The following is a 26,538-nucleotide window of genomic DNA, read 5'->3' on the forward strand; positions in this document are numbered from 1 at the left end:
GTTTGTTAATAATATTTTTTAAATAAATCGAACTTATTTATAATTTTAGATTTCAATTACATTCAAATAAGTTTCCTTTTTAAAAAAAAATTTATTTACAAAACAATTTTAAAGAACTAAAAAACAAAATTAAATTCAAATAGATGTCCGTATTGTCTCGTTTCTCCTCTTGCTTTTGAGTACTATATTTGTCGTTCCCACGGTATATACTACATAACTTTATAAAATCATTTCATCTTAATTTTCATGAATTTGATTTTTATTATATACAAACTTTCATTAATTTCTTTTTTGAAAATTCAAAAACCCTATTCGGAATTGGGAATGTTTGTTGATAAGTGTCAAAGACACTATACTTTTAATGTCAAAAATAGTTCAAATAATAATTAATAAGATTAAAAATATGGTGTTAATTAATAAAAACTTAAAGAATATTAAAATGTCAACAAATAGATAAGATTCTAATCTTTATTGTTGTTTCAGGTTGTTTCACACTAGAAAAACAAACCACTGATATGATCAGATTTGATGAGAAGGCAGTTGACACCGGTTGAAGATAAATCAAAAATCAAGAAATTAAAGAACTAATAAAAATTAATTTTTCCTCGCTCTTCAGCTCGCAACAGCGAAGAAGTGAGCGAGAAGGCTGCTATTCAGCTCGCAGCAGTGAGCAAAACAACGAGGAGCTCGCTCTTCAGCTCGCAATAGCGAGCACAACGGCGAGGAGAAGAGCTCGCTGAGCAGCTCGCTTTAGCGAGCTCCACGGCGAGTTGGCCCAAAAATTCAAAGCCCAATTCTGAGCCTTTAAATACAGACGCGACGAAGCCTTCAAAACACATTCAGAAGACGAAAGAAAAGCGAACGCGGAGACAAACTCAGAGGCAGAAGGCAGAAGGCAGAAGCAGAGGAGAAAGTCTGGAGCGAGATTCCAGATGAGGAGAAGGAGATCAAAGCTTCACCAGTGATCATCTTTAATCAAGTTTTATCATGAACTCTGTTTATCTTTCAGCATATTTTTATTCTGAATTTATGAACATGTTACGCTAAGTTTATTTATGTAGTTAGGATTATGGATCCGATGTGAATCTTAGTTATGGTTTAATTTAGTTTCTTTGATAAATTATTTAGTATTTGTGTTTTACCTTGCATGAAATTTTATATCCTTGTATGAATTGATCACTCTTATAGGGATTTGAGGGTTAGGGCTCGCAATAGACATATTGGGATTTTAGTTCTGACATAGGCAAAATACCAATTCTTGTATGACCTAGACATAGGCCGAATTCGAGTATCGCGAGACCAACAATCGCGGCTAACAACTTTGAAATTAAGCCGACGTTTAGTCACATTAATTAAGCGATCTCAATTCGCGGGAGAGGACACAGAAGATCCTCATGAATTTCTTGACAGATTTCTTATGATCTATGACACAGTCAAGAAAAATGGGTATCAGATTATGCGTTGCGACTACGATTGTTCCCGTTTGCTGTAACAGACGAAGCACTCAGGTGGCTGGAACGACAACCAGCAAATACCATCAGCACTTGGGAAGATCTAGTTGCAAAATTCTTAGCCTAATTCTTCCCGATGACAAAGTATAATCGGCTGGTTAATAAAATAACCAATTTCATTCAATTTGATGGAGAAACTCTATGTGCAGCCTGGAAACGATTCAAGGAGCTTATGAGAAAGTGTCCTCAGTATGAGTTGCAACCCGGATAAAAGTTCGAATATTCTTCAACGGGATGACACCAGCTTCAAGGATGGTTGTCAATGGTGCAGCTGGAGGATCTATCAAATAAAGACACCCACTCAGACTCTAGAATTGATCGAGTCCATGGAAAAGATGGAGAATGAGAGTATAGCAGCTCAGCCAAAGAGAGGAGTTCTCCAATTAGAAGGTAATGATGACATGTTAGCTGAACAAAAGCTTCTCTCACAACAGGTTGCTATTTTGAATAAAAAGTTCGAAAAGCTTCACCCATCTTCAGATCAGGCAAAGTCTATCTCCTGTGAATACTATAAAGGAAAACATGAGACTAATGAGTGCAACGTACTCATAGGAGCATATCCGATCCAAGTCAATGGGATCTGGTACGTTCAGAGGACTCAGCAAAGAACAATACTGCGACTGGGGGGAACACTATCAAAGATGGAAGAATCAAGGGGGCCTCGATTACAATTCAAATCAATATTTATAGCCTTCTCCAATTCCACAAACTCAACCATATGAATTAGAGAGAGCATTACTGCAGTTAACAAAGACAACTAACACCTTCATGAATGAAACAAGATACCATCATAAAAATCAAGATGCATCTCTTAGAAACTTGGAAAATCAAATCAATCAATTATCGTGACAATTAGCTGAAAGGACTCAAGGCCAGTTTCCAAGTGACACCATAGTCAATCCGCGAGAGCATTGCAAGTCAATCGTCACAAGGAGCGAAAATGTGATTACACCTCAAGAAAAGCCGAAAGCAGTCTAGAAAAATGTTGAGCTCAATGAAGAAGAGGAGCAAGAAAAAGAAGTGGAAACACCTACAAGCAAGGAAGAGTCAGTTCAAAAAGACAAAGGAAAGGCAAAGGAGCAAACTTCTGAAGCTCCAAAGAAACAATGGGATTTTTCTCGCTTTGAGAAACCACCATATCCCATGAAGCTAAAGCAACAAGCACAAAAGCAACAATATGCCAGGTTTTTAGATATGTTTAAGAAGTTGCAAATTAATATTTCATTTGTTGAAGATTTAGTTAACATGCCGAATTATGCTAAGTTTATGAAAGATCTCTTGTCTAGAAAGCATAAATTGCAAGAATGTGGGACAGTAGCTCTCACAGAGGAGTGCAGTGCTATTATTCAGAAGAAGTTTCTGCCAAAACTTCGAGATCCAGGGAGTTTTAACATCCCAAGTGCGATAGACAACATTAATGTTGGCTGGGCATTGTGTGATCTTGGAGCAGGCATCAACCTGATGCCATTGTCAGTAATGAAGTCTCTTGGAATCTCAGAGCTGAAGCCCACTATGGTATCTCTATAACTTGCTGATAGATCTCTAAGAAGACCAAACGGAGTAATTGAGTCTATTTTGGAGAACAACACGATGCAATTATTAAGAAAGTTGGTAATTTTAGAGATTAATTTATGAAAATAAAAATTTAATAGATAAAAATTTAGATTAAAAACATGCTTTCATGTAAGTGTACGGAAGACCGAAAATTAAGCCACTACCTTTCATTTAGTAACCAGGGATTTGGGTATGGTATATTAAATTATGTATTTAATTTTTACTTATATAAAAAAAACTGAAAAATTTATTGAAAAGTTATGGTGGAAATATATATTATTTAAAGAAAAATATACAGTGTAACCTAATATATTTCCAAGAATATATAGTATAATATATAAGAGTTTATAAATAAAAAATTTATAAATATAATCAATTTCTCGTTTAAAAAGTAAAAATAAAAAATATAAGGATTCAAATTCCAAAGTGAATATGTGAGAACAAAGTTGAATAAATATCGTGCAATTTGTATAGACCCACATGTATTTTTTTTTATAGGGAAAGTTATATTTATAAATTTTGTTTATAAATTCTTACAAACTATATTAAATATGATCGGTCATATTTTAATCAAGAGTGTATAATTGATCATATTTAGTATAATTTGTAAAAAAAATTATAAACAGATATTCTTTATTATGGGTTCGCTTTTTCTAGAGCAATGTAGATAACTTATCTACATTGAGCCAAAAAGACGTCGTTTTGAGACGGAAATCAAGGTATTTTTGTAATTATAATTTATTTCAGAGTTATAATAGTTTTTTTCATCATAATTTTTTAATTTTTCAACCTAAAATGTCATCGTTTTAGGAGCGAATGTAGATAACTTATCTACATTTAAATTTTGAGTTATCTACATTTAATTTTTAAACCTCAAAACTTTTTTTATATATATGCATATTTGTGATGAAGTTTAATTTTACATACTCTCCAACCCGACAAATAACTGTCACTCACTCAGTCAGTTCCTAACTACCATTCTCCCGAAGAAGAAGAAGACCCGTAGTTGGCGACCTTTAATGGAACTTCTTCACATCACAGGTTCTCTCTCTCTCTCTTTCCTCAGCGTTGGGGTTCTCTTTCTCTCTCTAACTTCCTCTGTTTCTCTCTCTCTCTAGAATGGCTGAGCCGCATTCCCCGGCCGCCACTCCTCCTTCTTCCTCAGCTAACCGCGAAGAAGCTGGCGGAGCTGGACCGTCGGAGGAAATTGCAGCGAATAACTCTCGAACTGGATTCCAGTTACCGGACCTCAGTGATGACTTTGGAAGAGCCATATGGGGCATTGGTCATGACTCCCCCATTGTTAGGGATGATACCTGGTCCTGCTTCGTTGTCATCTTCACCTTTTGGTTCTTCGGTACGCAATAAAATCATCCCTTTATTTTGAATGTTCAAAATTCGAGTGTAAGCAATAAAATCATATTATGCTCAAAAAATAACAAACTAAGACCTGAATAGAGATTGTGGGGTGAGTATTATTCTTATACATTGCCGTTATACTTGCATATATGCAAAGGAATGTTGTTTATGAGATTTGAATTTTTGTTAGAGAAATATTCACAGTTTGACCTTTTAGATGAGATGGTTCTTTATTGTTAGAGATATACACCCAACACTTGACCTTTTCGATTGAATTGGTTATTTACATGATATTAGAGCTCCAGTATCACAAGTTCGGCCATCGCTGCCTCTCATTCTCTTTGTAGAATTTCTTAACACAATTAGGTTAGGCCTGATTCATTATCTATCTTTCAAGTCCAATGAACTCTCTTATGAGAGAGCATACTAGAGATATATAAAATCATTAATGTAACCTTATACAACAGCTTAAATCTTTTGTTGGATTGGTTCTTTACATTTATTATAGTATATCACTAGTTGCCTCACTTTTTTTAGAATTAAGTTAACATATTTACCGGGTTGATATATTATCCACCCTTTGGAAAGGGGCAATATTACCACCGTGGAGGCTTGCCCTCTCAATTTTGCTCTAATGTTTTGTTTTTAAATTTGAAATTACTTTTGCAATGTTTTGGTGATGTTTGAATGTGTTTTTTATGCTATATTTTCTGTGTCTGTGTGTTTCTTTTTTTTGGAATTATGAAATTACATTGCAATGTTACAGTGTCGGTGACTATGATACTGGGGGTTTATGGGTCGATGACCATCGTGCTTGGTCCAGAGTCTTCAATTGTTTTGCAACCTAGTGCTCTTTTCGTGCAATATGTGAAGGTCAGTTTCAGTTACAGGCTTCCTGCTTTTAATTGCAATTTTCTTTATCTGTTTTTGATTTGTAGTTAGTGAGTGTCTTTGTAATCTGTGTTTGTTTGTATTAGGTAGAAAACTTAGAGGCAAAGCCAGGACCCATTCTTTATGGTACATATCGATATCCACCTCTTGATGTTGTTTCCAATTGGGTACAAACTCGTAATGTATCTCTTCCCTCTGACTCACATAAGGCAAGTTTATGTACTTTCCCCTTTACCTTTTGATCCTCACATGATACTAAATACTGATATTGCAAAACAGAAAGCAATTTGTACTGAATCATGTTATTGAAGCCTCACATTCCTGTGGTTGAATTAATGCCCTTTTCTTATGTCTTCCTTAGGAATGGAAATATTATCTGAATAGAGGGTCTGAAGTAAATATTTCATATCGCTTGAGCTCTGGGAGCTCCTCTATTTTCCTTGTAATTGCAGAAGGTAGGATTGTTACTTGAGATTTCAGTTGTTTCTCTTTCCATTTTTTTTTATGAATCTCTTTATCATGGAACTACCACTCAATCATCACTTTTGTCAACTGCTGGGTAAGTGCTGCACAGTTTGTACCCTTCTGAAACACTGGTTTGCTCCAATAAAACTTCAACCAAAACCTCTTGGTGATTGTTAATTGTTGAATGTAAAATATAACAGACAAATCGGGTGAAATCTGAAGCTTGGGTTCATAAACTACCACTAACAATAAGACACAAATGCACTGAACCAAGTAACCTACCTCGAGACCAAATCAGTAAACCACTGATACAAGAATTGTTAGGTATGGCCCATACTTTGCATATTGATGAGGGCCTTTGTTGGCGGGGTCAGCAAAAGCCAATTAGTCCTATAGTAGGTTCCCTGTTTATAGGATTTCTTAATATTTGCTATCCGTCCAAAAAATACTTCCAGCAGAGAATTTTCATTTCAAGTTTTTTTTTTTCATTTCATTTCCTTCTTGTTTGGCTTTGCTGGCAAGATTTACAGAGAGGTTTTCCCTTTGAACATTGTTGGCTGAAATTTTTCTATTTTGCTGGGTTTCACTTCTTGCCATGACATGTTCTTTTTGTTACAATCCTGCTGTGTCTCTTTTAGAAAATTCTCTTATCTTCTAGAGGCTCTCTCTTATGGAACAAAAACAAACCTGAGGGAGTTTTATTGGCAGGACATGTTTTCTATTTCTTCCAACATGTAAGCTGTGACAGCCTCTTAACATCCATAATGAGGCAGCTCTAAATTTACTTATAGAAAATTTCTCTACTACGTACTTCTATTTATCTCTCAGTGAATGAAGGCCATGGAAGCAATCCCTCTAATTTATTATTAGAATCAGTTTTGTGGAAAATCAATTGCCTAAACTTTAAGATGGAAGATAATGAAAATATTCCATATAGAAATAATATTTGTAAAAGACAATGTATCACGAAGCCCAAAAATTGACTGAACAGTTATGGAAGAGAGGAGATAGTTCGTTCGAGTTTATCCATAAGACCTAAAATATGTGGCTGTGTTACATCAATCGTTTGCATTAGATTCAGATGTGTAAAAATTTTGGATGTAACTTTGCAATGTACTCCCTGGTTTTAGTTATCATGAAGCTCAAACCCATTGTAATCAATGCATATTTACATGTGTAAAATAGGTCATACCAAATTTGCATGCATATTTAGTAAACATGTTATTCTGATGCCCTTACTTGCAGGGGCTGAAGGCCTCTCTGAGTGGCTGCAAGACCCAACATATCCTAATACAACTCTGTCGTGGAATGTGATCCATGGTAAGTGGTAAGACAGTGGTAAAAAAGAATATTTGCATTCATATTAATCCTATATTGATGTTGGTTAGTTTCTTTACAGGAACTGGTATGATTACACAGGAAATATTCAAGTCGTCCAGCTATTATGTGGCATTGGGTAATTTGGATGAGGAGGTGGAGGTATTTCTGTAATCCTATACCATATTTGCTCCTGTTGTTGGTATAATTAATTAGAATCTCTAGAATAATTGAAACCAAAATCTTTCATTGATAATGAGGCCATGACGTGTAATTTTTTCTATCAGGATCTACAAACAAAAATTTCTGTTAAAATGTCCCTTTAAAAGGTAAAACTTGTATTAAAGTAACATAACTCATTCAGAGATTATAAAATATGAACTGAACCTTAAGTTCTGATGGCGTCGTTTGCTTGATTACTATGATTCATTCTGTGGACAATTTCATCGTCTTTTCCACATTCACATGGACTAGCATGCTTGGAAACCTTTGAATATTCAGTTGTTAAACTTGAACATCTGAACATGGACAGAGTTTTCCTTCATACTTATTCTTGCATTTTTAAACATATGTAACTACATTCACACATGAAAAGCTGGTGCATGAGAACTAAATTTCAAATAGACGTAGTTTTAAAGCTAATATGCATGGAGATTTTCTGATAGCTAGTATGTAAAAGTAAGCTAACTACAACAGATTTATGGACTGAACTATTATGAACTGCAAAGCAGACAAATATGAATCTATATGTATCTTGAACCTAACCTGGTCATTAGTAGAAATGCCTTCAGATCAGATCCCATTTTTTCCCCTACTGGTTCTTCTTGATCCTACCACCACTATCTCTTCCTTGTTCTCTCAAACACGTGCAAGAATCTAATCCCATCAGTTTGCATCCTGCGTCCTTTGTTTGATTGACCAGAAAAGAAACAAAAGATCTTGCAAAACTCAGAACAGATAAGCAAAACTTAGAACAGATTATGTTAGTGTTTCACAAATCGTATCATAATAAAATCCACCATTCAGACTTATTCTTTCTTTTACTTCATTTTCCTATAATTTCAACACATTCACTTTAGCTCAATCGAAGAAAACCTCAGATCTTTAATATTGTACTGTATATGGGAACTGTAACTGCATCAGAAAAGGCTTTGCATTCAATTAAAATGGTGTTAGAGTAGCGATAATTCTGGAACCGATTGTTCTGAGCATGGGAAATGTGGTTTTTGATGTAAGTGCTATTATCAGATTTTGTTAACCATATTTCTCATAAATCAGAGTAAGTCTTTTTCCTTTTTTCCTTTTTATTATTTTAATGGACTTATATATTGTTAAGGCAGTTGTGGTTATTTTTTCGTCACCACTGATCGTTGTTAGTCACTTTCCTTGGTCTCTTCTCATTGAGTAGGTGGAATTAAACCTCAGAGTAAGGGCATTATTGCATAATACGACGAATGCTTACTACAAATGTGCTTTGACTAGTAGTCCATGCAGTTTGAGTATTTTCTTTCCTGAGGGAAATGCAGCTGTCTTGGTTTCTCCTGGCCCACAACAGGCAAGATTATTATCGTACACTTGCTTTAAAGAGAAAAAGTAAATAGTCATCCTTATAAATCATAAATGGAACATCAAATTTTCAATGCTCCAACCTGGAACTCTGGTATATTTTTGAAGTTGGAATCTTGAAAATGAAATAAAAATAAAAAAATTGCCTAGGCCCAAGTGAAATGGATATTCTTTATATTCCTTAATTGAGGATATGAATGTATTTCAGTTCCTTTGCTTTTACTGTTTATTTATGCTTTCTTTTCTTTGGCTCAGAACACATCCGATAATGAGTGGTGTGTCAAACTGTCCTATGGACCAAGATGGGTGACATATATTTTTGGCATAGGTATACTCTTCATATAATCAGTCTCTTACTCACTGTATCAATCTTAAATGGTTTTATATGTTACTATTTATGCTACATCTCCCCACAGGTGGATTGACTTTGCTTATGTTTTGGGCCTTCAACTTCTTGAACAAGCTTCAGTGTGGTCGGGAAGATAGAGCAGGAGTTAGATCTGATGGGACAGCACCTCAGAGAGCCCCTTTACTTTCTTGCAAAGATGATGATTGGGGATCATCATATGATTCCTTACCACAGGATGAGGAGGACCTTGACTTTCTCACAGGAGGTTCCTTGGACGTGAAGCTTTTAGGTGATGGGGAAACCAGTAATAATACCCGGCGTCTTTGTGCCATTTGCTTTGATGCTCCAAGGGACTGCTTCTTCCTTCCATGCGGGCACTGTGTGGCTTGTTTTGCATGTGGAAATAGGTAACTCATTGTTATCACAACTTTAACGGTTCCAAATTCCTAGAGCAGTTTTGCTTGAAAATAGCTTCCTCTATACCTCTTGGCAATGAAAGGGAAGTTGAGGAGTGAGGAGGACTATTCAAATATATACTCCTCGCTTCATTTTTCCGCTTGGTATTTTCTTATAGTATTTTACAACAATATAGCAACTAGCACATGTTCAAGAATTCCCATTTTATAAGAAAGATTAAACAAGTATAATTTCTCAAAATGATTTTTGACATGCATATAAAAATGGGTTGATCCACTTTGCATGTCCATGTATGTATTAACAATATTTATTCCATAGATCACATTTTCTAGTGGTTTGTATCTTAATGCATTAGCTGATGCTTATTCTTTCTTGTGTGGTGATGTAAGTCCAATATTATCTATGCAGGATAGCCGAGGCAGATGGAACTTGCCCTGTTTGTCGGAGGAACATGAAGAAGGTGAGGAAGATTTTTACTGTTTGATCAGTGCACTGTCTCTAGTGTCACAGAGTAAATGAATAGCCACAGAACCATACATTGCCTTTTATGTACTCATTATTTTTCCTAGGAATCATTAACAATGATCTAGTTAATGGTACCTGCTGGTGAGGTAGAGGGTAGGGTTGTATTGGCTATTGCAGCAAAAACCGAGAGGGGTGGGGGTGAGTTGGTATACTTCAAATTGGAATGACCTTGGTGATTTTACCTTGACAAACAATTTAATTGATGTATGAATGAATGTCTGAATAAGCATACAGCACAGGATTTTGTATTGCTAATGTTTTTCATGCACTTCTTGGTTTCATTTTTCTTATGGGAAATCACAAAATCCAAAAAGATTGGTGTAATTATTGCAATAGGATAATCATAAGCAGCAAAAGATAAACCCCTATGCTTGTCTCCCCGTGAATTGTTTGTCTTATTTCCAGCTTCCATTATCGAATGAGAATTGGATGCAACCCTTTGGAATGTAGTATGATTGACTGTGAGCTTGATCAGAGCCAATGTGGTTTGAAGAAGATCAAGTTAATTTGACTTGAGTCATTCTTCCTTCCTATAACCTAACAATCATCGCAGAGCTAACTAGGCAGTTTTTCTGCACAATTTTAGAAATGATAATTTTCTCATGGGGCAGGTTATATTTACAAATTTTTTTGTTTACAAACTCTTCCAAATTACATTATGTAGGACCGGTCCTACATTAATCACACAGTGTACGACCGGTCCTACATTAGTGTAATTGCAAAAAAAATTTGTAAACGGATCATGTCCTTTTTCTCATTGGAATTGAAATATATTGTACATAATGCAGTGACCATTAAGCGGCAAAGTGAAGTTTAAATACTCAAATCTGTGTGTTACTAAGCTAAGCTAAATGCTTCTCTTGAGGAAAATCAACCTGGTATTGGAATATCCGAGTCTGAGCATAGGGGATTGATCTAGTCATCCAAATTTGTTGAAGCAAGTTTATAAAAACAGTAATATTAAATATAGGGTTTAATTATCTACCAAAAAAATTATAGAGTTTAATTTCATGCATGTGTGAAAATTTGATCTGCCAAAGGCTAGTTGGTTTGAATACAGAGAGTCGCAATTTTTGAGAGGGTGGAATGGCATAAATCCAAAACGGATCGGGATCCATTAAGACTTAGGATACCGATTGGTATTTACAAAAAATAAAGGGGAAAAAGTTAATAAACCCCATGTTATTTATTCTTTTATCACTACACCCTATTCTTCTTCTTTTTATCAATTATTGTAGGAAATCTTAGATTTATGCGGAAGCAGTTTAGGACCTAGTACATTGGTATGCTTACCGAATCATCCTTGTTTCACAATTACCTCTCGGTGCGCAGGTCTCGTGTAGAATCTTCCCCTGTAGGATTCCTCTTTACGAACAGCTCACCTCAGCGCCGCAGCACGAACAACCTCCTTGAAGCTGGACTGTGACAGATCTTCCAAACTATCTCTCGAGGAGGAAGGAGAAGTGTGTGGGCACTGATTAGATTCTGAGCTTGCCTCTTTCTCACAAAAAAGACCTCCGCGGCTGATGACTTAAGAGGTACTATATGGGTTCCAAGAAACTCTAGCTCATTGGGCTCTAGGTTCCTTGGGCTCTTCTCATACTAATAACCCATTTGGGCTTTAGTAAAAGAGCAAACCCAACAATCTCTCACTTGCTCTTTTGGATACAAACTTGAGTCGTAAAACCCAAGATCATGTAACCCATAAGTCATCATCTATCCGAAAAATACCCCATCCCTTGTCTCAAGCTAGCTTGGGGATCTACCATCTGTTATTAATCAAGGCTCCTGATAATCAACGAATGATTATCTAATTCGGTGCTACTCCACTAAAAGCCCGAACTTGAACTCCAAGATTAACAACACTTATAACAAGAATATGCATTGCCCCTTTGTAGAATGTCTATAATTGATTGACAAGTTTTCTGTAACTCAATCAATTATTTATTCCCTTGACTATGATAGTTTCTCTAATGGATTACATGCACTGCCCAGTGTCTTTAATATCCAAATACCGAAACATATCAAGGGGACATATCCTACAAATTCCATGTTGTTTATCTCATAAATACCGATAATCAAATAATCTCACTCCCAAAATACCGAGTTATTGGCCGTCAATAGATCGAACCTCACCCGTTGGTAAATCAAAGAATGAAAACTATTTGATTACCTATTTATAATAAACTCAGGATTAAGAGCAATCACATAACTATAGTTAACTGGAGATTTGATACCTTATGACAGAAAAACAACCTTAATCAAATCTCTCCTTGATCCTTTCAATGTGAATGTTAATTCACACCAATATTTTACAATGATTCGGACAAAATCATTTCATAAAATATTGCAGCCTGAATAAAGTGCCCAACTTTATTTAACGGCTGTGACTCCATTCATCAATTGTGAGATCCTATGATCATGTCCTCCATGAACGTATCCATATGATCATATACTCCACAATTTGATCCGGAACTTTATGTTTGAATAAGTGCGCAAAATAAATAAATAAAACCTTATTTATGAAATTCAGAAAATGATTTTATTGTTTCATCGTCTTATTCCAAGAGCACAATAAAACCAATAACTCCCACTTGCTTAATGCAAGTCTGAGATCCTCCTAAGACCCAAAGAAGTAACATGCCTCTCGAACACAAGTTCAGGCAAACTCTTAGTAACTGGGTCTGTAAGATCCACCTCTAATGCTATCTGAGTTTAGTGAAAAACTCATAGCTCGAGGTTGATTTTCTTGAGTCAATATCCACTTGAAATAACTGAATTTTTGAAAACTCAGCCTTTCAAGACTCCCACTAGAATATACCATCATATAATCTCTCGTTCTCCAAAGATACTTGAGTACATGCTTAACAATAATCTAGTATTCCTCTAGGTTCAAAATGGTACTATCTCACTACTCCCACTACGTGACAGATGTCTGGTTTAACGCCCAACATGATATGCGTGAGTCTACCTTTGCCAAAGCATAAGATATCTTGCTCATGCATTCTTCCTTCTTAGAAGTCTTTGGTCACTCCTTAGGAGGATGAATTCCACATCTGAAAATTATAATTCTTCTCTTAGAATTCTCATGTTGAATTTTGGGTTTTGTCAATGTAAATAGCCTGAGGTGATGCCAACAACTTATTCTTCCGGCCTCATAAGAGTTTTATACCAAGAATATAATTGGCTTCCCCAGTACTTACATACCAAAACACTAACTTAGCCAACTCTTTATGCTTGATATTACCTCCACATTGTTTCTAATAAGGAGCATATCATCTACATAAAGTACCAGAAAAGCTACTGTCTTCCGTTGTATCCTTTACATACAAATACACATCATTCATCAAGGTTCTCTCAAAATTAAAATTTTGATAACCTGATCAAAAACTGATGTTTCAAGACCTGGATGCTTGCTTAAGTCTATGAAATAGACTTTCACAACCTGCATATCGTGTGTTCCTACTCATTTTCTATAAACCCTTTTGGTTGTTGTATGTAGATATCCTGACATCCAACTCCCAAAATGAAATCTCATAATTGAGACTTATAGCAACTAAGAGAATCTGGATAGACTCAAGCATGGCGTCTGGCAAAAAATGCCTCCAAGCTAGCTTTGAAGGTTTTCATCTTTCTGTCCATCCTTTCTTTACCTTTTATGTCCACATGCACCTTGTGGGTTTCACCCCTCTTGGTGTCTTTACTAGGACCGAACGAAGTTGAAATACAAGTATTTCATCTCATTGTTCATAGCCTGAGCAACACTTGATCAACAACATCTTCTAGTGCATTATCGTAACTAGTAGGATCAATGTCACTCAACAAGAAACAACTTGAGAGTTAACAAGGTTCTCTCCCACTACGAATGTACTGCACTAGACCTTGTGTATTTATAGGTAAAACAAAGAGTGGGTCAAATGATGGATCTTCAATTTCTTGAGGATCCGCTTATCCTTGATATTGTTCCTTGATATTGTTCCTTTACATGTGATACTAATACCTCTCGGTGCGCAGGTCTCATGTAGAATCTTCCCTTGTAGGATTCCTCTTTACGAACAGTTTACCTCAGTCCCATGTGATTTTTTTTCCATCTAAGTCCACCTTTAACACAGTTAGTAATTGAGTTAATTTGCCCATTTTATGTTTTGAAGTTTGTCTATCAAAAATAAAATCTGACCCTAAAAATTTATATAACTAAATAAAATTATGGGGAGATTATACTTATTATTTTTTTTCTTACTACCTCTTATTACTAATTTTTAACTGTTGATTTCTGTCAATCTAATGAATATAATTTATTAGGTCACATTTATTAATTAATTATTAAATTCTAATAAATTATAACGGTTTGATTGATAAAAATTAACGTTAAAATTTGATAGTAAGAAAATAAAAGTAGTAAACATAACCTTTTCCATAAAATTAATTCTTCTAAATTATTTTTCTAAATATTATTTGTAAATACAAATGAATTCTTTTGAAATGAGTTCTTTTAAAAGTAACTTCACTAAAATCTAAACCAAATGCAGCATTAATTATAGAACTTGGATAAACTACGTCCAGGCTAGAATTTTCCAGTGATCCAAATACCTTGTCGGTTTTAATCGGTATAAGACTTAATATCTTCAGACTGATTTTTATTAATTATCTTATTATTCTTAGGGTCATATTTTATTTTTTTTAGTAAAGATTATTTTGGGTTCTTAATAAAAAATACGGTCCCACTTTTGTCGCTTACAAAAAAAACTCATAGTAGTCTTTTTATAGAGACTAAATTGTAGAGGGACTAAAAGTTGATTTTTTTTTAAGGGACGAAAGTAGGGACCATATTTTTCATTAGAGATCCAAAAGAGACTTTACTCTTATTTTTAATAGATAAAACTCAAACATAAAATAAGGATAAAATGAGCAAGTTAGTTTAATTACATATAATGTTAAAGGTGGAGTTGGATAAAAAATCACAGAGGCTAATTGATAAAAAAAAAAAAAAAAAAGCATAGGTATGTAGGTGATAAAAGAGTAAACCACAAGTGAGTTTATGAATTTTTCCATTTTTTTTTTTTTACAGTATGATCTAATCTCATTTTAATTTATTATTTAATGACTTTGACTGTATGTGATGTTATACTTATCAAACAATGTAACAACACATTACGGAATAAATTGAAAATTATCCTGACAATATATCAAAATTCTTTCATAATTTTAATGTTTGGACTAGTAAACGTGGCTGTTACATTGTCTATCTATTTAATTTTTCTATCTCAATTTTTTATCCTCGTTACCAAACACCTCGAAATTAAACAAAATGTAAAGTTACTAACACTTCTATCTTTTTGTCTTTGTTCTTACTTTGCTTTTCTCATTGCCATTGATATTGGAATTGTTGGAGATGACTAACCTTTCTTTCGGACGAATTTTTGCCTGTGTCCTTATCGTTGTAGATTTATTAATTTCATAATTTCTAATTTTTTTAATATCTATCTATGCATGATGCAAAACTTTTCGATGTTAAATTGTGTGTTCTACTTTGCTTTTGTATTTTTCAGTGATTTTAATGAGAAGCGAAGTAGTAAGAATGTGTTGAAGTCGATTTCATGCGGCGTTGCAAAATGTAATATAGAAACTTCCTAAAGAGAGAAAATCAAGGAAGAGAGACGAAATAAATATAACTTAGAGTGAAACAAAGAGGTGTAATTTAATTTGTGGAGAAACGTAAGGGTAAAAGAGAACGAAAGAAAGATAAAAGCAAAATGTAGGGAAAGAATAAAGAGATAGAGGTGAGTATTTTTTTTTTAATAAAAAACTATTGTATCTGGGAGCATTTATTTTAAATTCAATCTAACGGTGATAAAAGATAATAATGGTGAGAGGAAATAGATAGCCAATATTATGGCTCCAATTGGTTTCTGCGAGGTGTACTTTGTGTGCTTTTTAGTTCCAATATGCAATTATACAAAGGGAAAAATGATTCTGCAGTTAATGCAGATAACTTATCTGCATTTATTCTCAAAACGACGTCGTTTTGGTATTAAAATCTTAAAAAATTATAAATATAAAAATTATTATAACTCTGAAATAAATTAAAATTACAAATACACCATGATTTTCGCTCCAAAACGACGTCGTATTGGGCTTACTGCAGATAACTTATCTGCAGTAACTGCAGAAAAAGCGAACCCTTATACAAAATATTTTCCAAATTTTTAAAACTAGTAACAAGTTAATTCTTTCCTTTAAAAATTCCAGAAAATTTTAAGTGCACATTTGTCTCGTATGTTTGCACTTCTAGTTGAGCTTTTGAAGACCAACTAATGAAAGGACTAATAACTTGTTAGCAGTTTTGAAATTAAATTCAAAGATTATTTTGTACACAACAAACTTTTAGAGATTAAAAATGCACAAAATATATTTTTCATGGATCAAATTATATATATTACTCCAAATTTATGATTCAAGGTAGAGTTTAGTAGTTGTCTCTCGTTTATGTTCTAGTCTCTATAATCTGAGCGGTTGAGAAATTAGAACTCGGTTTATATCTCTCAAGGGATAGAGTATATCTTATTGTATAGGGTTTCAAATTAAGTAGTAGTAGTATGAACTAAAGCATAAAAAGAATCATGGTAAGTGTAATTTCAGGTAGGGCTAAGAGAGGGAAAATGTGTAATAGCACGATACCTCTTGAATTCAGTATAATAATAGATCATGAAAGTAATGGATGCAAGATGTTCTTTCAAGGGGAGAAGATGAGTTTATATAGGTGAGAGATATTCCCTAACGATATGAGAATGAGAGAGCCTAATTATTTTACTCATTACCTCACTGTTGTGAGTGAAGATACGCATCACTACATATATGTGGTGAGTTGTACAAGAAGTGATAAATCCTCTATATTGAGGTCCATATGCTCACTATGAAAAGGCAATCATGTGACCCTTTAACGGGCCTTTGTAGGCCCGCCCAATTTGTTGAGTTGTGAAGGTCGATCCAGAATGAAAGTTTTTTTAACTTGGTAGTATGCAGGGGTGATAAACGAGTCAGAGACCTTTGGCTCGGCTCGTGAAGGCCTAAGCTTACATGCCTAATATTAGTTGTTGAAACCAGGCTTGGACTTGTATAAAAGCTCGTTTAGTAAAAAGGTCTCAGGCTCCAATTCAAAAGCTCGACTTTGGAGCTTCTCAGACTGACCTAGCTAGTATATTAATTTTTATTTTTTATACTATTTGTAATAGCTCTCTCTCTCCTCTCAATCCACTTCACCCCCTATTTTACTAGTTAAACAGACTTTTAGAATGATTTTGTTCTATATTATGCTGTTTGGATATACATTGAATTTATGAATATTTATAAAATTGCTAGTGTTGTTAATTGTATATTCTATTTGGATAAATTTCTGTTGTCTTATTTTTTTAACAGGCTAACAGACTAAATTAGACTTTTTTTATAAATAAGACAGGCAACATGCCGATAATTATATTCATAACAGGTAACAGACTTAGTAAGACCGACATATTTAAACACAGACTTAGTCTTTTAAGATCAAACTCGGCTCAGCTCGGTACGTTAACACCTTGTAGTATGCGAAGTCAATATGAATGAAAACTCCGTCCAATTGTCCATAATGTGTAGTGTTTAGGGTTGGATACAATAATCTGACCAACCAATATTGAATATTTATGTCGGTCTTCCTGTCTTGCTTACTTGAGTAGTGGTGGCGTTCGTTATATTCGTCGACAAGACTAAGGATTTGTAGCGTGCCTTGTTATTCATGGTATGCAAGTGATTTTTTTTTTTTTTTTTTGTAAATTGGTATGCAAGTGAATTGATGCTTTATCTGATCGTTAATTCTTTATTAGTGGGACTCCTCCTGTGATGGATTTATATGTGTGTATACTGATCGGTTCATGACTTGTGTTGTTTACGACTAGGGTTTGTCTGACTTCTTTTCATGACATAGTGATTAATTGTCGTCACGTGTCGTTTTGAGGAACAATTTACAATTATTGATATGGTTCTTTTGAAAACCTTTGGCTATTAAGATTGGTATTCTAATCATCTATGAATAACTTTGAACGAAATAAAAAGTTTAATTTTGACGTACTTTCAATATAAAATAATTTTACATTGTCATTCGAAATTTGATAACACACGAAACATCAATTAGGGTAAAACTTTCATAATACTCTTTATATTTAATAATATAAAGAGTATTGAATGAAAAGATTATGGGAAAAATGTTTGTTATTTTAAATGACATAAAGTTATGTCATTTTAAGAGAGATAGACATAGAATAAATTTTTTATTTAAATTTTAAATTAAAAAAATCATCCACTTTATCTTTTCCATGATTTTCATTTTCTTTATCTATCTCTCTTCTAAAATGACATAATTATGTCATTTAAAATGACAAACACCAAGTCCAAAGATTATATCTATAAATTTTTTATTTACAAACTGTATTATATTTTACTAGTAAGATATTTTGGAATGAAATTGTTATTTTAAATGACATAAAGTTATGTCATTTTAAGAGAGATAGACATAGAATAAATTTTTTATTTAAATTTTAAATTAAAAAAATCATCCACTTTATCTTTTCCATGATTTTCATTTTCTTTATCTATCTCTCTTCTAAAATGACATAATTATGTCATTTAAAATGACAAACACCAAGTCCAAAGATTATATCTATAAATTTTTTATTTACAAACTGTATTATATTTTGCTAGTAAGATATTTTGGAATGAAATTGTTATTTTAAATGACATAAAGTTATGTCATTTTAAGAGAGATAGACATAGAATAAATTTTTTATTTAAATTTTAAATTAAAAAAATCATCCACTTTCTCTTTTCCATGATTTTCATTTTCTTTATCTATCTCTCTTCTAAAATGACATAATTATGTCATTTAAAATGACAAACACCAAGTCCAAAGATTATATCTATAAATTTTTTATTTACAAACTGTATTATATTTTACTAGTAAGATATTTTGGAATGAAATTGTTATTTTAAATGACATAAAGTTATGTCATTTTAAGAGAGATAGACATAGAATAAATTTTTTATTTAAATTTTAAATTAAAAAAATCATCCACTTTCTCTTTTCCATGATTTTCATTTTCTTTATCTATCTCTCTTCTAAAATGACATAATTATGTCATTTAAAATGACAAACACCAAGTCCAAAGATTATATCTATAAATTTTTTATTTACAAACTGTATTATATTTTACTAGTAAGATATTTTGGAATGAAATTGTTATTTTAAATGACATAAAGTTATGTCATTTTAAGAGAGATAGACATAGAATAAATTTTTTATTTAAATTTTAAATTAAAAAAATCATCTACTTTCTCTTTTCCATGATTTTCATTTTCTTTATCTATCTCTCTTCTAAAATGAGATAACTTATGTCATTTAAAATGACAAACACCAAGTCCAAAGATTATATCTATAAATTTTTTATTTACAAACTGTATTATATTTTACTAGTAAGATATTTTGGAATGAAATCTTACATGTAAAAAGTTTATTAATATAACTCTCATTATAATTAATATTGCTATTCATTAATCTGGTTAAATTGTCAATTAAAAAATATGCAAATAACGCAAACTGGTCCATTTTACCACACTAGTCCAATATATCTCATTTACTAAGAAAGGGAAATAATAATATCATGTTACATAAAAGAATTATCTTATGTCATATTTTTATAGAATTTCGTGCCAATTCTTTCTTTTCTTTTTTCCTTTTTACATTTGGAACCTCATATATTTGGGTTACCCACATAAAAATACTATCCCATGTAATATAATATTACTAAACCCCATTAATAGATGGCTTTAGTTTTAGGGGATTGTAGGAGAAAAGTTTTGTTCCTGTAAACACATATTTTTATGGGACTCATTATTTTATTTTTAAAAAAAAAAAATTATTCTTATGTCATATGAGGTAAGTTTTTTACCTACACATCCTTCGATAATCGTGCAACATTTTTCTTTTCTTTCTTTATTATTTTTTAAATAGTGAGTCCTACTATTATGTGTCTATAACATAAGATTTCTTCTCTTATACAACATGAGACTAGATAAGCCCTTAAAAAAAAAAAATCAAAAATTGATACATATGCAGGTAATTATTTTTTCATATAACATTAGAGTTACATTTTCCTTAATTTTATGTATGTAATATGCTATATTGTAAGATGAGCCTTTCTATACACATAACCACACACAAGTTAATAGAGATTACAATTGACTTATTGAATTAATGTCTTGATTTAACGACTAGTTTCATTTTTCAAAATATTTTAAAAAAATACAATTTTTTAACCACAGTGACAGATCCTATAGATTATATAATATAAATAATAACATTGTTGGGCCGAGCAAGAGCATAAACATCTATTCCTCCTTGTACTTGTATTGTACTAGAAGGAACATGGTATCATGATGTTTTTTATCTAATTGTGAGGAACCGACGAATGCAAGAAATGAGATAGATAATCCATAAACTGTTTTGTTTTGTTATTGTGACCACCAGTGAACAATTATCAGAGAAGAGAAGGCATGGGAGTGGACTACTACAAGATTCTTCAGGTAGATAGAAGCGTCAAAGATGATGATCTCAAGAAAGCATATCGAAAGCTTGCAATGAAGTGGCATCCTGATAAGAACCCTAACAACAAAAAAGAGGCTGAAGCTAAATTCAAGCAAATCTCCGAAGCATATGATGTATGACGACCGTACACCCTTTCTCTCTATTCTTTCAAAATAAAAAAGATGACTAATTTTTAATGCAATTTGAAATTTGTTTTTTTATTTTTCTCCCTTCAAAGTTGTAATTTTTATCAAGGGATTCAATTAGATAGTTGGTTTGAATTTGTGGGGTTTGAATCTTAAAACATGTGAGTATTTTAACACAATTCAAACTTGATTTTACATTCTTTTTTTATTCAAAAGTTGCAATTTTCCTGAAGGGTTTTCAATTTTGAGTTCGTGGGGTTTCCTAATTTGAATCTGAAAATGTTGGGTTTTTTTTAATTTAACACAGTTAGAAGATTTGATCTTTTCGTTAGTTTTTTAAAAAAATTTCTCTTATAAGGGTTGAATTGTGAACAGGTTTTGAGTGATCCACAGAAGCGAGCAGTGTATGATCAGTATGGTGAGGAGGGGTTGAATGGACAGGTGCCGCCGCCGGATGCCGGCGGTTTCCCTGGCAGCAGTGACGGCGGGCCAACAACGTTCCGGTTTAACCCAAGAAGTGCTGATGATATATTTTCTGAGATTTTTGGGTATTCAAGCCCCTTTGGTGGAATGGGGGACATGGGTGGTCGTGTTGGTGCCTCTGGATTTCCCATGGGTGGCATGTTTAGTGAAGATATTTTTGCTCAACTTAGGAGTGGAGCTGGAGAGGGTTCTGGCCATGTGCCAAGGAAAGGTGCAGCCATTGAGAGAACATTGCATTGTAGTTTGGAGGATTTGTATAATGGGACTGCCAAAAAAATGAAGATTTCTAGGGGTGTTAGTGATGCCAGTGGGTGAGCTATCTACTCTTACTTACTAGCATGTGTTACTCTCTAATTTCTTGAAGGAAACCTTAGTTTGCTTAAGTTAATGCGCGATTGGCTGGGGTTAAATTTTTGAATTTGAAGCCAAGTTTGATGCTTTGTTTCAATCTGATAACTTGGCTTGATTCGAAGGGGAGCCTTGGCATGGCGATTGGTATTGTCGGGTTTGAATAATGTAATCAGCCTCTTGCAAGTGCAATGTGAGGTTGCCTACTAATAGACCCATCATATGATGGTTCTGAGCCTTCCCTAAATCTTGTGCATAGCAGGTACTTTATATCACCAGCTGGCTCGATCACTTTGATAGATTTGAAATTGGAGGACACATTTGCAACCTCTTATGGTTAGAGCATATATATGATGTTTTGATACTCCCTAGTCCCTAAGGGACTCCGCACATTAACTTGCTTTATGCTGTTTCCATGAACTATTTCGTTAATTTGCTAATGTTATTGAGCAGGTATTTTGCTAGTACTTGTAGACCTTTGTTGTTCATCGTGTTTATAATTTCATTCTAGAAATTAATAAAAAAAAGAGTGTTCCTCACTGGGTAATGTGATTAACTCTAGGCCATATATTCGCTAATGTTTCTTTCACTTCCATTTTTCTTGCTGAACCTAGGATTTTTGGGAATCCTGACAGATGTAGATAAATTTTCTTTGATATTTTCTGTTTGATTAGCAGGAATTCTGACTAAATATTGATTTCTTTTTATTGCTTGGTCATGTGCATCCAGTTAGTGAACCTCACTTTCCATCATTGTTTTCACAAAACTTTTGGCACATTTATCAGCACAAAGTTAAAGCCATTTGTATTCCATGAATGCAAAATTTTCTGGAGGAAAGGCTGCCTAAAATAGGAGACCTATATTTGTGCTGTTATGAATGACTAATAGGCAACCAGGCCATGGAATTTCAAAGAAGGCATTACTGGCTATCACTTTTATGTATTCAGCTTCTTCGTGCTTCATGAAAATTTTATACTTACTTACTTACTGACTCTGGGATTTATGCATAATGCATGAGTTGGTTTACCCTAATATCATTTATCTTGATATTCCAACATAAATCACCTTGTTTATTACTATATGAGTTTGTGTTTTTAAATTGGTCATACTTGAGTGTTGAAATTGGAATAGGTTGTCTTTTCTTGAACTGATGTTGGATAAGCAAATAGAATATTGAGGGAAATGAACGTATACCTACTCACACCAGTGTTATTGCATTGGAAGGGGTTTACAACCTAGCAGCTACTCATGGGGGTAGGTGAATGATGAATCTTCTTAATAAACAGATTCTGAGAATTCCTTTTGCTGTTTCCACTGTAGGCTTTGGTTTAGGTTTAGGAAGATTGTGATTTAAGGGTATGTGACTGTGCCAGAATGTGTTTAAATTTGAAATCTTCGATATTACTCGTGGTTATTACTTAATCTACTATATGTTTTCTTCTTGTGAAGGAGGCCCACCACAGTAGAGGAGATCCTAACTATTGAGATCAAGCCAGGTTGGAAGAAAGGAACAAAAATAACTTTTCCTGAAAAGGGAAATGAACAGAGAGGAGTTATCCCAGCAGACCTTGTCTTTGTTATTGATGAGAAGCCTCATAGTGTCTTCAAGAGGGATGGCAATGATCTTGTTGTCACTCAAAAGATATCTCTTGTAGAAGCCCTGACAGGTTACACAGCGCAGCTGACAACGCTCGATGGGCGTAATCTTACAATCCCCATTAACTCCGTCGTTAGTCCAACATATGAAGAAGTTGTTAAAGGAGAGGGTATGCCTATTCCCAAAGAACCTTCAAAGAAGGGAAACTTGAGAATCAAGTTCAATATTAAGTTTCCCTCCAGGCTTACATCAGAACAGAAAAGTGGCATTAAGCGATTATTGACATCTCCATAAGGGTGGTATGGCTTTTACTACGATTTTCCTAAGTGTAAGATTCCAGAATGTTTTATTCTTGTCTTTTTTTTCTGAATTTTTACATTTTCAAATTGAAATTCTTGCTTGTGAATTGGATTTCAATTATAACAGTTAACTAGAGTTTGATATTTATTAATTGTTTCATGTCTTCATTAGTTTTTGGTAGTGACAATGTTTTTCTTAACGGATTGCCCACTTGTTTATGTTATAAGTGCTGGACGAATTTGTATTTCTTTTGTACTTGCACATTAGGACGGTTCTTATTGTGTGGTCTCACTTTTCTTTGACGATTTCATCTAATGTGAAATACTGTTGTATTGCTGAGTTAATCATTTCAGCAATATGTAAAGAACCTTGAGCTCATCACCCCAAAAGCTAGCTCAAGGGGTGGGAGTGCTCAAAGCCTTATAAAGGCCATATTAGTTGTCCATCCAATCAATGTGGGACTATATATCTCAACACGCCCCCTCACGCAAGAGTCCTTTAGGCTAGAAGCGTGGAAATTGCACAGGCCCATTTTTGGTTTACCTTTTTGTGCTTTTTTATTTTATTTTTATTCCACTTTTTAAAGCGGGGGACAGTTAGGCTCTGATACCATGTAAAGAACCTTGAGGTCATCACCCCAAAAGCTAGCTCAAGGGGTGAGAGTGCGCAAAGCCTTATAAAGGCCATATTAGTTGCCTATCCAATCAATGTGGAACTATATATCTCAACACATGTGCACATAAAAGCTAACTTGGAAACCATTTTATGACTTGACTATCATTTGCATTTTTCATGTAAAGCTCAAATCCTAAGGGAGAGCTTTGGATCAATGTTAAGGATGATTCTGGGTTTATGTTTATGAAACCACCTCTTTTTAAAAAAATGAAGGTATGAATGCATACAACCTATACTTAATTTTCCCTCTTCCCTTTTGAAGAAAAACAAATTATCTATCGTTTGATCCATCGCCACTACATGACATAACTAAAGAGGTTTTGGAGGCTTTGATGGCGCCATATTCTAAGAACTTTTTCCTTTTGCTATGCAATTTCACTTGCCCTTGTTCGTTTAAAATTATTAATTTAATGCAAATAATTGATAATAAGGTGGAAAAAAAATGAGAAGTAAAAGTTTCAAATAAACCTTATATTCAAGGCAACACTTTCTTCATTGTTAATCGAGAAGTTATGTCATTATGCATCCCCATGTTCTTGAGGAAGCGGACTTTAGATTGGTACGTATGCATATCCTTGGCGGCTAACTTAGTGGATAGTTGGACAGATTTATCCAATCGTTTCCTCTAACAATTTGTCAACTTTAGGCCGCAGCCTAAATCTACACAAGCTTTATGCAAAGTTAGGTAGAGAACTAGAAAGTCTTTCTATTGCGATCATGATAAGTATACCGGTTGTGGTCGTACAAGTAATAAAAAAGTGAGTAATGTATAGTTCTCACGAGGATTAGTGTTTCAAGCATTAGTTTATTATTTTTATTTAAGTTGGACAATTCGAATAAGAGATTTGATTTAAAATTAATTAATAATTAAATTAAAAATAAGAACAAAATGCAAAAGCAAAGATCCAAGCAATCAAGAAAAACTTAGTTAGAGATTCAATTTCTCTCAATCTCCTCTTTCCATCCTGAATTAAAACCTAAATAAATCGCCCTTTTTATATTGTTAATCAATTCATCTAATTTAGTTAAAGGGAAAACATTTTCTCGTGTTGTATAAGAATTTAATTCTCATGTTGTGACCCTTCGATTTACGTGTAAAACTTTTCTTTTCTTTTTTCTCTTTTTAATAAATGTGGAGCCCACCATTAGTAGAGTCACAACATGAGAATTCAATTCTCATGCAACATGAGAAAATCAAACCCCTTAGTTAAAACACAATATGTTGGTATTTTAACACTTTACTCCCTTAAGAGAATCCTAACTTCTTGTTGTTTTTCATAAGGATTTAAGCATTAAAATCAAGAATCATAAAAATGGTATAAGGATTGCACGATGCAGATGTTTATCTCTAGATTCATACAAATCAATGATAAATTTACCAACCTCGATTCATATACCAAATCTCTATTGTCATACCTAAACCTTATATCAGTCTACAAGAAGATTGACTCATAAAAGTATGAAGAACAGGAAAATCCATTCAATATGAAAAGGAAAAAGTGCATTAAAGATTAATTTAGAAACATAAAGATCAAATGAGTTCTATTTAACCCTAACTACAAAGAAAACTAGCCTAAAATAGTAGAATTAAGAAATCAAGAAAACAAGAAAGCTTTCCCAAACTACATTGGTGTGATGGCGCGGTGAATCTTCAAGGTTTCCAGCGTAATCTTGCCTCTATCTTGTCTTCGTCTCTCGAAAGCATGAAGAACGCGCTTCCCCGATGAAAACTATGCCTATGGTGTCAAGTCCTTGTCAAGCCTCATAAAAAATTACTTAAATAGGTGTAGGAATCATTATTTTAAATGAAAACCATATAATGTAAAATTAATTACAAAAGAAATCAACATCTCGGCTCTTTATCTATCAGCTTGACTATATCATCCAAAGTTAGAGGATGTGGAGGCATCATGCCTTAAATCGGATGGGGATGGACAAACACCTACTCCCTGCTCTCGCTTGTTGTAAAAAGATCCCCACCTTTGAGAAAATGAAAAACATCTACCTTATCTAAGCCGACCAGAGAAACAACCAGGTTATTAACGTGAACTTGATCTAAGGTTCGGACTTTGGCGACCCACATGTAGTTATCAACCATGTCATCTGCCTTGGTGAGATTAGAGTTCAATTTTTGGATATCAAAGTGTTTTTTGGCAAGCTGTAACTCTAATTCTGAACAATGTCTGGACCGTATGAATAGTACATTATCAAATAATTTTGCTGTTAAGAATTACTAATAATTAATCTCTAATCCCTATTTACCAATCATTTATTATTCATCATTTCTTACACTACTTAAGGCATGTTAAACATCATTTAAAAATATTAGACACAATTTTCAACACCCATTACACATGATGGTTGAAAATGGTCTTGGATGGTTCACAAGAATTTTCAAACATTTAACAACACTTACATTGTTCAAT

At 33.6% G+C, this 26,538-nt stretch overlaps 3 protein-coding genes and 1 non-coding gene across 7 annotated transcripts; 3 read left to right on the top strand and 1 right to left on the bottom strand.

The window, feature by feature from the left end:
* Positions 1–1,603: 1,603 nt before the first annotated feature.
* LOC133289152 (small nucleolar RNA R71) lies at positions 1,604–1,709 on the bottom strand. Its single transcript, XR_009748461.1, has one exon. It is a non-coding gene; the product is annotated as a small nucleolar RNA R71 (small nucleolar RNA).
* A 128-nt stretch (positions 1,710–1,837) lies between these two features.
* LOC133289151 (uncharacterized) lies at positions 1,838–3,038 on the top strand. Its single transcript, XM_061487022.1, has 2 exons — positions 1,838–2,053; positions 2,490–3,038. The coding sequence occupies exons 1-2, from the start codon at positions 1,838–1,840 to the stop codon at positions 3,036–3,038; spliced, it is 765 nt and encodes a 254-aa protein (XP_061343006.1).
* A 1,099-nt stretch (positions 3,039–4,137) lies between these two features.
* LOC133289150 (E3 ubiquitin-protein ligase APD2) lies at positions 4,138–10,142 on the top strand. The gene is made up of 10 exons (XM_061487021.1): positions 4,138–4,422; positions 5,191–5,297; positions 5,402–5,524; positions 5,677–5,770; positions 7,026–7,100; positions 7,180–7,259; positions 8,506–8,652; positions 8,919–8,991; positions 9,080–9,419; positions 9,838–10,142. The coding sequence occupies exons 1-10, from the start codon at positions 4,185–4,187 to the stop codon at positions 9,911–9,913; spliced, it is 1,353 nt and encodes a 450-aa protein (XP_061343005.1). The 5' UTR covers positions 4,138–4,184; the 3' UTR covers positions 9,914–10,142.
* Positions 10,143–20,387: 10,245 nt separating this feature from the next.
* LOC133289149 (protein psi1-like) lies at positions 20,388–23,632 on the top strand. 4 transcript variants are annotated; one of them, XM_061487020.1, is made up of 4 exons: positions 20,388–20,697; positions 21,085–21,318; positions 22,988–23,092; positions 23,183–23,632. In XM_061487020.1, the coding sequence occupies exons 1-4, from the start codon at positions 20,533–20,535 to the stop codon at positions 23,429–23,431; spliced, it is 753 nt and encodes a 250-aa protein (XP_061343004.1). In that variant the 5' UTR covers positions 20,388–20,532; the 3' UTR covers positions 23,432–23,632. The 4 variants fall into 4 exon arrangements, with proteins under 4 accessions (XP_061343004.1, XP_061343002.1, XP_061343003.1 ...); XM_061487018.1 differs by having other exon boundaries at positions 21,085–21,385; positions 23,004–23,621; XM_061487019.1 differs by having other exon boundaries at positions 22,988–23,619.
* Positions 23,633–26,538: the final 2,906 nt, after the last annotated feature.

The sequence above is a fragment of the Gastrolobium bilobum genome, unplaced genomic scaffold, assembly GCF_033153095.1.
Source record: "Gastrolobium bilobum isolate Gb01-03AN ecotype WA unplaced genomic scaffold, APGP_CSIRO_Gbil_v1 utg3990, whole genome shotgun sequence".
Taxonomy (NCBI): domain Eukaryota; kingdom Viridiplantae; phylum Streptophyta; class Magnoliopsida; order Fabales; family Fabaceae; genus Gastrolobium; species Gastrolobium bilobum.